This window comes from Anomalospiza imberbis, chromosome 6, assembly GCF_031753505.1.
Source record: "Anomalospiza imberbis isolate Cuckoo-Finch-1a 21T00152 chromosome 6, ASM3175350v1, whole genome shotgun sequence".
NCBI classification, from domain to species: domain Eukaryota; kingdom Metazoa; phylum Chordata; class Aves; order Passeriformes; family Viduidae; genus Anomalospiza; species Anomalospiza imberbis.
In genome coordinates this window covers 23180375-23192308 of record NC_089686.1, presented here as the reverse complement: position 1 = coordinate 23192308, position 11934 = coordinate 23180375, and the positions used below count along the sequence as shown (strand labels likewise).

Genomic DNA, 11934 nt, shown 5'->3' with positions numbered 1-11934 from the left:
GGTGGGGTGTGTTTGAGTGGGCAAGGACTCTGGCATCAGCAGCATCCTGAGTGTAGTGCAAGAGTCCTGTTACCTGGTGGTGAGAAAAAAGAGGCAACGGGAGCTCAGCCCATCGCTGATCGTACTAAATTGAGTCTTCTCTGCCTGTGAACACTGCTGGCCTCAAACGCTCTGCCAAAGAATTGGCTCTTCTCAGGAAAGAGGAGATTTTAGGGCTGGATATCATCCTTTCTAGCAATGGAACTGTTGCAGATGGTGAGGAATTCCCAGTGTTAACCAAAGGACATGATGGCCAAGAGGGAGACCTGGCACGGGTTCATAAAGATTTTCTGAAGTTGAATTTTTGCTGCTGCAATGGGACGGTTGTAATTCATGCAAGTGTGGAAAGGCTTTTGCAGAGGGAGAAAGGAAGCAAGAACAAGGAAGAGTGGAAGCTGTCTGTGATGCTGGGTGTTTTCCTAAGCAGCTGTCCTCGTTGGGACAACACAAAATCATTCCTGGATCATGGCAGGGTTTTCCCAGCGCTGACATCAACTTCAGAGATGGCTTACCCTTCCCAGCTACAGCTGAAGAGGGCAGCCCCTTACAGAAACGACTGCACTCACAGCTGCCAAGAAGATGAAAGGGAGGGCAGTTCCTGGTACTGGTGCTGCCTGCATTTTCCTGGCAGCTAGGGACAAAAACAGAGTGCAGAGGCCAGGCTTTTTTGTCTGGCCCTGGCTAAGGTAGGTTAGGGGAAAATGAAAAAAACCCTTCCTTGTTCTGGGAAGGGTAGAGAGACTAATTCTTGCACAATTAAGTTGAGTGAAAGAGAAGGTTTTGATTAAAAAATGCTGCTTGCACACAGCCTCTGTGCTGGTTTAAGATACAGAGGGCCCACCTTGACTTTGTACGTGAGCCTGGGGAAGCCTTAATTCTGTCTGGAGCTGCAATAAATGAGGCCTTTGAACCAATCAGGAAGGGAATATACAGTCAAACTCTTACAATTATGCAAACTGCTTTATTTAATCTGTCCTGTCAAGGCTTGCTGTAAGAGAGTAGTGCTTGAAACTTACTTTTGACTCCCTTGGGGGACACCCATGGCACTGAGTTGCAAGATGCCATGCTGTGGCTTTGGACACAGGGTCCTTCTTCCTGAGCCTCCCCTGAATCACAGGACTAGGAGGCTGGTGGACAGGGGTGCAAGTCTGCAGCTGGAGGGTTCAGCCAGTGCGGGCTGCCATGGAGAGGAAAAGCCCCAGGCTCAGCTGCTCCTGCTGTCTGGCCTTCTGTGGCATTAGTGCTCAGCTCCCTGCTCAGTTTCCAGTTTCTGCACAGCTATTGAAGTGTCCGTACCTTTGCTGGTGTAGGAGATGAGTTTCTCCAGAGCTCTGCTTCCCTCTGGTGGACGAGCACTCCTGCTGCTGCCTGGGACGGTGTCTTCACTGCTACGGGCAAGCAGGAGCCAGAATCAGCTAGCCACAGAGACGTGTCGCTGGTACCACCAATTCCTTACTATGGGAGATAAGCGAGCAGTGTGAGGGGGTGCTGGGAGAGGAGGGCCAGAACTGTACTGCTGCCATGGCAAGCTCATCAGCCTGTGGCTTTTACTTGCGCCACTGAGCAGAACCTCAACCTTGAGCTGTCAGCAGACACGTGTTTGTGCTTTTACTTTAATCAGAATCTACACTTGGCGTCCTTCCCTCTGTGCTGGCTCTGAGTTCACCCCTCTCAGAGTTCACCCCTTTAAACCCTCACTATGTGGTCCACCAGGGATGACCGTGCTCAAAGCACGGCTGGGAGGGCTGCTGTCCTGCCAGGGGAAAGGAACACCCAGGCGTGGAAGGCTGGAGCCACAACACCTAACAATGACAAAAGGCTGGAAGAAAGCCCAGGCATTTCTCCCACATCTGAGCTGCAGCCATACAGCTGTGCAGACCTGAGAGGCTGTGAGGCAGGCAGCAGCACAAGGACAGAAGGCCAGGCACTCACTGCCACCTTCTGGGGTTTGGCTGCAGGGTGCTGATGGCTGAGGGTGACACCAACCCAAGGCTCCCAAGCAGATTTCAGAAACAGATTTGGGGCTGTCACTCAGCAGGCTTGGCCTACAGCTAGCTGATGCAGCTCAGAAACAAAACGACACTTCTCTAAGTGATATTGAGTAGTTTATTTTTTTCAGAGGTTGAGGGGGAGAAGAGCAGAGGGCTTCTTGTGTGACCCCTGCAGCAGGGATGACCCACACACACACGCAGTCAGGGAGGGGCAGAGACCGCAGGGCTCCAGCCAGCAGGGCCCAGAGGGGCTGCATTTGAAAGCCACAAAATGTAACAGAGCAGGGGGGGTCACTGTGGTAGCAGCAGAGATAAAAAAACAGGGAGGGAGTTCCAGGGCAGGGTGTTGAGCTGAGGAAGAGATGTCCCAAGAAGGGGAACACCACTGCTTCCTGGAGGTGGGCACCCAGGTTCTTTTTCCCCCCAGGGAAGACCTGGAGAAGACGGGCCCAGCCTGACGCCTCCTCTTTGGAGATGCCAACGAGCAGAAGCAGAGACAGAAGAACATGTAAGGCTGCAGAACCTCATGTGTACCCCACCTCAGGGCAGCCCTCGAGGCAAGCCTTCCCCAGCAGGCAGGGCTGCCAGTGCCACCTGGGGTCTCAAGTGCCAGGGAAGCAGCCCAGGGCCCAGCTCCCTGGGGGAAGGACAGCCTGCCTAACCCACCAGCTTGTTCCACGGGACTGTTCTGAAGAAGGAGTGAGACTTCAGCTTTGTTATGCCACCTCCTCCAGAGCCCAAGCGTCGTTTTGGATTGTACTGCAGGAGCTGCAGAGAAAAGCAATGGGACAGGAGGATAGGGAGATGGGGACACTGGAAATGGACCCTGCCTTTCCCCAACCTCTAGTCCCATTCTCCCTCCCATCCACCCAAACCCTCACCTCAGCGAGCAGCGATGTAGCAGCCAGGCTGAGGCCCTCTGGCAGATGCAGCTGGGTGTGAGGCTGAATCCCTGATGGATGGTTTTGGGAGAGTGGCTGCAGGAGGCAGAGGGTGATGTTAAGCAGAGGCACCAAGGAGGGTTGGAGCACCCTGTTGAGTCTTCATTGCCACATAACCCCAGCCCTACACAGCAGCATTTAAAAGCCAGGGCCCTTAACACCCAGAGACCACACACAGGCACTGGGAATCATATGTCTAAAGGAACCTGGTCAAGAACTGAGGTGCCAGCAGGGCAAGGCACCCTCCCAGCCCTACACAACAGGCAGCCCTTGAGCCCCCTCCTCCCCTGTCCTCTTTGCACAGCTCCTCAGCCTCTTACCACTCCTGTCAGCAACTCATACAAGAGAGAGCCAAAGCTCCAGCAGTCAGCTGCTTCAGTGGGCTCCGTGATCCCCCCTACTTCTGCAGAAAGAGACAGAGAGCAGTTAGAGCTGGAGGCAGGGAGCACCACTGACTACACTGTGCTGGGCACATCTCAGTGCCTGCAGAAGCCCCCTCTGTCCAGTTGAAGCCAGGGGACATATCCCTTACCTGGAGCACTGTACAGCTCTTCCCGTGCCTGGCTGCAGTACTGGGGCTCCACCTCTGTCCACTGGCCAAAGAAGGTGAGACGGACATGACCTGCAGAGCAGCACCAGAGTCAAAAGCAGGAAGGTTAGGAGAGACTGGGGACTTTGGTCATAGCACAAAGCCAAGCCATATCCCTACCACTGGGAGCAGCCAGGGCATGGGGCCCCTGTCATGCCCTGAACACAGTGGAACTGAGCATCCCCTGGCACCACACACCCCTCCACAGGCCTCTCAGTGCTTGTCCGAGGTGCCCAACAAGTGAGACTGAATAGGTAGGCTCCAAGATCACAGATCTCAGTGCAGGCTGTGGTGAGGAAAGAAGTAGGTTTTAAAGGGGAAGAGGGGGAGAAGGTTAGCTTTCTCCTTGCAAAACTCTCTGCATTTTTCTTTTTAAGCAATTTGTAGCTCTCCAATTTGTCCCAGATGTTGCCAGCTGAGCAGGGACTTGCACTGACAGCAATACCCATGGCTCAGAGGGATGGGATGGCTCCAGAACATCCCCAGCAGGCAGTTACTATAAGCAGGGAAAAACTAACCCACTAGTCCCACTAACCTCAGGCACAGTTCAGCTGGTCTCAGCTTCCCCAGGCTGGGATTTCCCAGGCAGCCAACCCCTACATGGGAGCAGGGGCAATGCATTTCTGTGGCTATGGCCCTTGACTCTCCTGCTGCAGAACCATCTCTTGTAATAATTACTTGGAAAACCTAAGTGAGATCACACTTCCAATTTCAGAAATACCAAACCTTCCCAGACTCCCACTCTCCTCCAAAGCAAACACAAAAAAGTCCAAGTCTTCTGGAAATGGGGCAAGAAGCAGTCTCCCAACTGGGAGACCAATTCCCTCCTCCTTGGGGCAGCAGCATGGGGCATTACCTACCAGCTGTATCAAGGAGCAGGTTCCTGGGGTTGAGATCCCGGCACAATATACCCTGTTGGTGAAGTCCCTCTAAGGCCAGAAGGATTTCTGCTGCCCACAGCTGCACCTGCTCTTCCTTTACAGCCCATGCTCTCCGGTTGTGCCCATGGGAAGCCAAAGCCCTGCATTGTCCTGATGGTGGCTGTTTGCTGAGCCAGCCACAGGTCAGGCTTGCTCCCCAAGAGGGCTCCCACACAGCTGGGTCAGGCACACTGGGTTTGCCAGAGCTGGACAGGGCAACTCCTGCAGGAAGCTGCCTCTCACCCAGGGTCAGGAGGGGCTGAGCGTGGGAGGCGTCAGACACTTTCTGAGTTGGCTGTTGCCCTGCCCCTGGCTGGCCTCCTCTCACAGTCTTTGGTAGAGGGACAAGCCCCTGGGGAAGCCTGGGGCCTTGTTGGGAGGCTGTTCTCTTAGATATGCAGTCTGTGCTGCTGGTTAGATCATTCCATGGGTAGACAACCAGGCCCTGGCTGGCAAGGTGGCCAGGGCATTTGGCTGATGCTGCTGGAAAATGGTCCACAACACCAGACACAGTCTGTGTCATACTCAGACCCTGTCCTCCAGGTGCAGCCCCACTGCCACCAGCAGGAGCCAGGAGAAGCTGGCAGTGGTTCCCTGAGCCAGAGTCTGTGGGGCCAGGGGACTGCTCCTGAGGGAGTGAGGCATCAGTGTTTCCCAGTAATTGGTAGTTCACAGAGCCTGGGAGGCCACTGCCCATCCAAACAGGGAGGATGGATACTTGGCTGCCACCCTGGGAGTTTCCCACACCATCCTCTGTGCCATGGTCCTGGAGGGCTTGAGTGGTGTTTGAATCAGCACAGTCCTGCTGGACACAGTACTTGGAGCGGAGGTGAGACCACAGTGTCCCCCCTGGAAAGCAGAAAGAAGAACAAGAGATGAGGCAGAAAGTATCCCTGGTTCCCCCACTGTCGACACGGCCCATTCAGGCCAAGGCCCACACAGTGGGGTTGGGATTGAGCATCATTAATCTCCCCAGCAGCAAAGCTCAAGTCCATGCAGAATGCACCCCCACCCTACAAGCACACCATGCCCAATGCCACACCTTCCCTAGGACCTGGCACACCTAAGTCCCTTTCCTTCCTCCTTTAGCAGCCCTCTCCCCATTCTTTGATCCCACCTCTGCCACTTCCATGTCACAGACAAGCCACATATTCACAAATGTTCCTGATCCCACTGCCATCCCCACTTCCCCCTGAAAGCCTTTCCTCCCTGTGTGACAGAAATGCCAGAGAGCTCCCACAACACGGCACGAGGCCATGGGTCAGCAAGGAGCCAAAGCAGCAAACCCTGGAGCCTACAGCATGTTGCCAGGGCTTCCCAGCCTCACTACATTCAGTGCTGGCTTCTTCCTCTAAACTCATCCTACAGCAATGCACAAGGAGTTGAGCCTGTTCTCCAACGCAAGTCAACCTCCATTTGTCATTCCCGGACTCCAGCTGCTGCTCCCTACACATCCATTCAACCAGCAGAGGGTAAATAAGCTCCATGGGACAAGCCTCCACCTTGTCATATTTCTTCACCAGGATCTGGGACAACCTCAAGTATGCCTCCTTGATGTATCCAAACCCCAGTATGCTCACTGCCCCTTATGCCCTAATTTTCCATTTCCTCTCTTTAGTATGATCTCAAAATCCAATGTGACCATTTGTAACCAAAAAAAAAAGTTTTATAAAGGTCTTGTCAAAAGAGCATTTGTTCTACAACATTCAGGTGAACTACCTCACTTCGTTTTCCTTCTCCATCACCTTCCTGTTATGGTCAGACAATGCCAGTAAAATGAAGAGGTTTTTCTTTTCAAAATGCTGAATCACATCAATTTCATTACCTAAAGGCATGACCGCTCCCTCCCCTGAGGTGCAGTGGCTCATCTCCCTAAAGACTAAGGCTGGTTTCCATTTAACACACCCACACACACAACCTCTTTCTCTTTGTAGGTCACCATAGGCCCATTTCTAGGTTACATCCCCAGACAGTTCTCATCAAACCTCTGCAATTCACAGCTGAACAGCTCCGTTCACTAAGCCCTGGTACACACCACCCTTCTATGAAGAAGACAGCTTACAATCGCTATAAAAAACAGTCCCAAAACAGGAGGGGAAATATACTTTGGATTTTAAAGAAAGGACAGTTCAGCATAAACGAGGATGCTTCACAGATGGGAGGCAAGTCTGTCTTCACTCACCCTGCACATGCTCCAGATGGAGGAAGATGGAGTCCTCACTCACATAGTAGCACAACAGCTTGACCATGAAGGGGACCCCATGAGGGATGATGGTCTGTCGCTCACGGGTCTCAACGTGGGATTTGGGGAGGCTCTGAGGAGGTACAGGTAGATGGGTGGTACAGCACAGCAGGGACTTGGACTCTGTGCAACCTAGCACCTGGCAGGGCTGGAGGCCCTGAAGGGAGTGTGCCTTCTGCCAAGCCCCGTGGCTGCTCCCAGGTCACCCACGATGGAGCTGCTGCATCTGCGCAAACGTGCGGCTCATACAGCTCTGTCAGTCCCCAGCAGCCAGCTGTGATAAGGCAGCACTCTGCAAAGCTCTGCCAAGGTAGGGCACTCCCCATCTGCACTGTGGGACCCAGAGGGCACAGCTGCTCCAGAGCACTGACTCCTCTGCAACCACTCTGCTCCCTTCAGGGAGGAACCTGCCATCCCAACCCTTTCTCCTCCTCCCCTGGAAATGATGCTTCTCCCTCTCATGCCAGATCCTCCTTGTCCAGTTAATGAAGTACTTCATTGTTAGTTCCAAGGGCACTGAAAAATACTCTAGGACTTGTACTGAGCACACGTCACAACCTGTTTCAGGGGTTGACCCAGTTTAGCACAGGTGTGAAGTGTTACAAGTCAGAGAAACAGATGGCCAAGGGGAACCACTTCCCTTCTGATCACAAAGGATGGCTGAGGCAGCCAAAAGAAGATTTTTGAACCATCAACTTCGTCCAGCCTCTGAGTGCTGCTATTTTATATCCTCTCACCTGCCCCAGCCATCAGCTTGGACAAGGTGGCCCCAGCCTGAGAGAGAGAAGCAGGCAGATGAAACTGAAAACACTCACCTTGAGTATAAAGGTCTCACCAGTGGCTGGATCCTGGATAATCTGCACCTGGAAGAGTATACACAGTACTGGTCAGAAGGGGTGACCCAACACACAGCCTATAGGAATGACCCAAGGGTCTCAACTCTGGAACTGAAACAAACTCCCACCCAACTGTTTTGTGAGGCTCAGACCCCTACTTTTGAAAGACAAAAGACAGGTTATTGGCAAGGAGATAGCCATGCAGACAAGAAGCAGGAAATTAATTAAACCAAGAGGTGGCTCCCATGCCAGTTTGACTTCCTTCACACTGAAGGGTTTCACAGTGCTCTTTTTGGGCTCAAACCTGGGCCTTACTGGGACAGGAGGATCACATCAGTCCTGACAAACTGAGATGTGTGAACAGCAGTGGTGAGCAATGTTCCATGCATGTGTGGATACAGTAAGCCTGGCATCTTCACTCCAAGATAATGAACTTCTAATTAGTTTACTCATCCAGACAGTTCAGCTTTTGCTGAAGTCTAGATTATCCACAGGAGTCCACCATTGTGGCACCTGGGCATCAAACACAATTCCTTATGTGGAAAAGAATGAGGTGTATAAACCTCCCTGTAAATATCCTGGGAGGTCTGGTAAGCAAAAGTAATGGGGACGTTAACAGATTTCCCAATTAACTCCTTAAGGAGTCTTGAGTCCTCTCCTATGAATTTTTCTGGATGGGAATGGTGTGGATGCATACCCCAACATTGCTTGATGGATGTGCTGAGGGCTGGCACCCCCATTCCAGCTGCTAGGACCCTCCAGCTTATGCACCCTTTGGTCCAGCCCCAGCCTCACTCCCCATCTTCAGGTCAAGTCATTACCTTATCAATCACTCCCACAACCTTACACCGTCTCAGGTTCTCCACTGCTGAGCTCAGTGTCCTGATCGGCCGGAAGCGCAGGCTGCTGTAGCCCTGTGACATGGTAAGAGAAGAGGATGTAGGACCTAGAAATGCTGCTGTTCATTACAGTGGGTGAAAAAAGCCCCTGCATTTTTCAGAGGAGGCAGCAATACTGCCCAGCTGGTCAACATGCAAAGAAAACACTCCAATGGCCATGATTCATTTCTAACATCAGCTGGACCATATTCTTGGCTAACCCCTGGATTTCTGTATTTTCTAGGGAAAGCTTGCACTTGCAGCAGAAGTAAAAATCACACCAAGATTTGAAGCTAGACCTGGACTGTTTCAACACTAAGGGGACCTCTGTGGAAGGTAGTTGTCTTTCTTCCTGCATTCTTCCCACTAGGCTCTGACCTTGCCCTGCCTCAGTCCCCTCTCCCTTCTTTAACCACTTCCTTCCCACAATGCAGAAAGCAGCCAATGTCTTTGTTTTCCATACAGATGGAAATGATGACAGATGGGAAGAGGACATTTCTAACATTTGACAGGGTGGTTCCCTGCAGTGGCTTCGGTCTCCACAAAAATGTCCATACCCACTATGGTGGCAGCAAGCTAAGCATACACACTTTGGAGGGTGGGGTCCTGGAAGCACCCTAGGCAGCCTGGGCCCACCTCGGCTCCTTGATCCAGGCAGGGCGAAGAGCTGCCAGCTCCCTTGCAGCCACTGGCAGGCCAGGACACTCGGCAGCTCGACGTGCCTGCCGTTTTCTCTACACCATCTTAGCGTGGCATCTGGCAGAGGCAGACAAGGAGGACCACTGGGGCTGCTTTATCTGCGTGTCCACACCCCCACCCCCGTTTCCCAGCGTCACAGAACCGCTGCCATCCCACCCATGCGGCCCCACGGCAGCCCCTCACCGTGGCAGTGGTGTTGCCACCCCCCGCCGCCCGCTGCAGGTGGCAATTGAAGATTTCCTCGGCTCGCCGCAGGTACTGGGTGATCTTCCGCTTCACGGCCTCCCGGCGCTCCTTGTTGGGGTCAACTGCGGTCGGTGCAAAGGGTGGGCGTGAGGGGCCCGGCTCGGCCCCGAAGGACTGGCCACAGTCCCCAGGGGGACGCCCCAGCCCTTTCACCCTTCTCCCGGTAGGGATGCACTCCCCGGACAGATGCCCCAGTGCCCTCAACAAACTCCCTAGCGGGACTTTCCCGTCCCCTTGTCACTCTCCCTGCTGGGATACCTTTGGACCCCCACGGGACCCCCGATATGAATGCCCCGGTCCCCTGGCTGGTGTCCCCGGAGGGATGCCCCGGTCCGCTGTCCCCGGGGGGCCGCACACACCCTGCACGCCGCGGAGCAGCACGTCCACGCCGTTCTGGTAGTGGTTGAAGGCCTCCTCGTAGTCCTCGCTGACGTCCCGCTCCAGCGCCAGCCGCAGCTGCCGCGCCGCCTCCACCAGGTAGTCCCGGCGCCCGCCGCCCTCGGGCCCCGCCGGGACGACGCGGCCCCGCAGCTGCCCCAGGTAGACGCGGGCCTGCGCCAGAGCCCGGGAGCAGGGCTCGGCCTCCGCCCGGCTCATGGCCCCGCGCCGCCGCCCTGCGCCGCCGCGACACCGGGAGCGGGGCTGCGCGGTCAGCCGGGGAGCGACGTAAGCCCCGGCCCCTTCGCTTACCCGCACGGCCCCCCCGGCCCCGCGCCCCCGCCGCCCCCGCGGTGCCGCGCCCGGGCAGCGCGGCCGCCTGCATCCCCCGGCGCCGCCGGGCGGAGAGGCAGGGGCGCGGCAGGGGCGGGCGGTGCTGATTGGCCGCGGATGAGATCATCATCATCATCATCATCAACATCAATCATCATCATCATCATCATCATCATCATCATCATCGCCCCCCGAGGGATCCGTGCCCGGGTTCCCCCGCCCGAGGCAGGTGCTCCACCTCTCTGGAGCGCGGAGAGCGCCGTTGCTCCATTTGCTGTATTATCATCCTTATTCACCATTAATTGTCCTTAATTAACCAAGCTCCCGTTCATTAAATTGTGCCTTTGCCTCCGTGTTTCCTTTCCTCCCACAACGCGTAATTAGCTGTGTTTTAATTAGCCTTTGTCTTTGCCTCCACCCGACAGGTGCACCCATTCCAGCAGCTCCCCACTGCCACAGTGAAGATGGATGCCTTGCCACTTCATCATGGCCAGCTCAGGGTACCCCTGGCTCTTCCCAATTTCCTCTTTCAAGTGGGTGCCATTGGCCCAGACACTGAGCTCTCAGCCAGCCCTTCTACCAGCTCTTGCAGACTATTTGGGTTTTACCAACTTATTCCAAAAGTACAGGACAGGGAACATCAGCACAAATGCGTTAAGGTGCAACAAAGTGACAGCATAATCGAGATCCCAGCTGGTGGTTAACAAATGCTTAGTATGTAGAAAATATCAGTCTTTGGCTTATGCTAGAAACATGTATTCCTGTCCTCCTGGCCTGACATTTTCTTGGAAGGCCAGGAGGCCTCACAGGGCCTGCTAGATCACTGCAGTTATTAGTGAAGGAGATTTGCTGAACCAGGAGTGCTCAAGTGGTTTCTACCAGCTGGCCAACTGGTTTGCTGTGTCTGTGGGATGGTTGGTCCCAGATTAAATAACTGCCTTACCACTGGCATGGCAGGGGGCCTGCAAAGGGAGAAAGGCTGGAATGAAAGCTAAGGGATAGCCTTGGAAAAACTGTGCTAAGATTGTTTGGGACGAGGGAGGCCCCTGCATCTTTGTCCATCCCTTGCTAACCTATGCACATGTCCCACTAGAACAGGAAATGATCCTGAGATGGGGGTTTTCATTTTGTCAGGGGCTGGCCCTGTGCTGTGCCATCACAGCCACACCAGCCTGGTCAGTCACCGTGTTCAGCCCCTGCTGGACCTGGTACTTGCTGTGGCACTGGCAGAGGGCGCACCCATTTGTGGCTGACCTGTGGTTACTTCATACCCTGCACACACTTGTAGGGGATCTCCCGGGGCTCAGGTCCCCTGGGCAGCTCCTTTGCACAGCCCAGCCTGTTAACAACAGACAGGACAGTAAAGCCTGTGCCTGCAGCTCAGCTCAGCATCCAGCAACCAAACACTGTCTCTCTTACAAAGACCATTTATTTGGGAGTATGAAAGTAGAAACTGTACCTCAGAGGGCAGGTCTAGGAGGATGCAAAGCCATCTGCTTTCTAAGACAACTCACTGCCTAAATACAATCGGTGTGCTTGGTTCTTTGGTTTCTCCTCAATACACTTCCAGGTTCCTTTTCCAGCCTCTGCCTAACAGAGACCAATTTTTTCTGCCCAGCCTATTTATACCCCACAGTCTCTGTGGTCTTTTAATTCCTATCAGAGACTGGAGGCTCCTCCTTGAAGTGAAAAGTCTGAGCAGGCGAGAAGTGAAGGAGAGCCGGGGATGGGAGCAGGGGTGTTGCTGGCACAACTCATCTGCCTGGCTTCAGCAGATCTGTGTGGGCCTGGAGAGGACAGAGCACAGGAAAGACATGAAGTCCAGCACAATGTATCTGTAGA

The 11934-nt window shown here is 54.2% G+C and overlaps 1 protein-coding gene across 2 annotated transcripts; it reads right to left on the bottom strand.

Moving 5' to 3' along the window:
* Nucleotides 1–1905: 1905 nt before the first annotated feature.
* On the bottom strand, nucleotides 1906–9993 carry RPS6KL1 (ribosomal protein S6 kinase like 1). Of its 2 annotated transcripts, none has more exons than XM_068192824.1 (10): nucleotides 9648–9993; nucleotides 9319–9443; nucleotides 8380–8472; nucleotides 7538–7585; nucleotides 6663–6795; nucleotides 4421–5329; nucleotides 3504–3593; nucleotides 3292–3374; nucleotides 2912–3007; nucleotides 1906–2798 (listed from the first exon to the last, which is right to left on the bottom strand). In XM_068192824.1, exons 1-10 carry the CDS (start codon nucleotides 9976–9978, stop codon nucleotides 2688–2690), a joined length of 2019 nt encoding a protein of 672 aa, XP_068048925.1. In that variant the 5' UTR covers nucleotides 9979–9993; the 3' UTR covers nucleotides 1906–2687. The 2 variants fall into 2 exon arrangements, with proteins under 2 accessions (XP_068048925.1, XP_068048926.1); XM_068192825.1 differs by having other exon boundaries at nucleotides 9741–9993.
* Between the last annotated feature and the right edge of the window lie 1941 nt (nucleotides 9994–11934).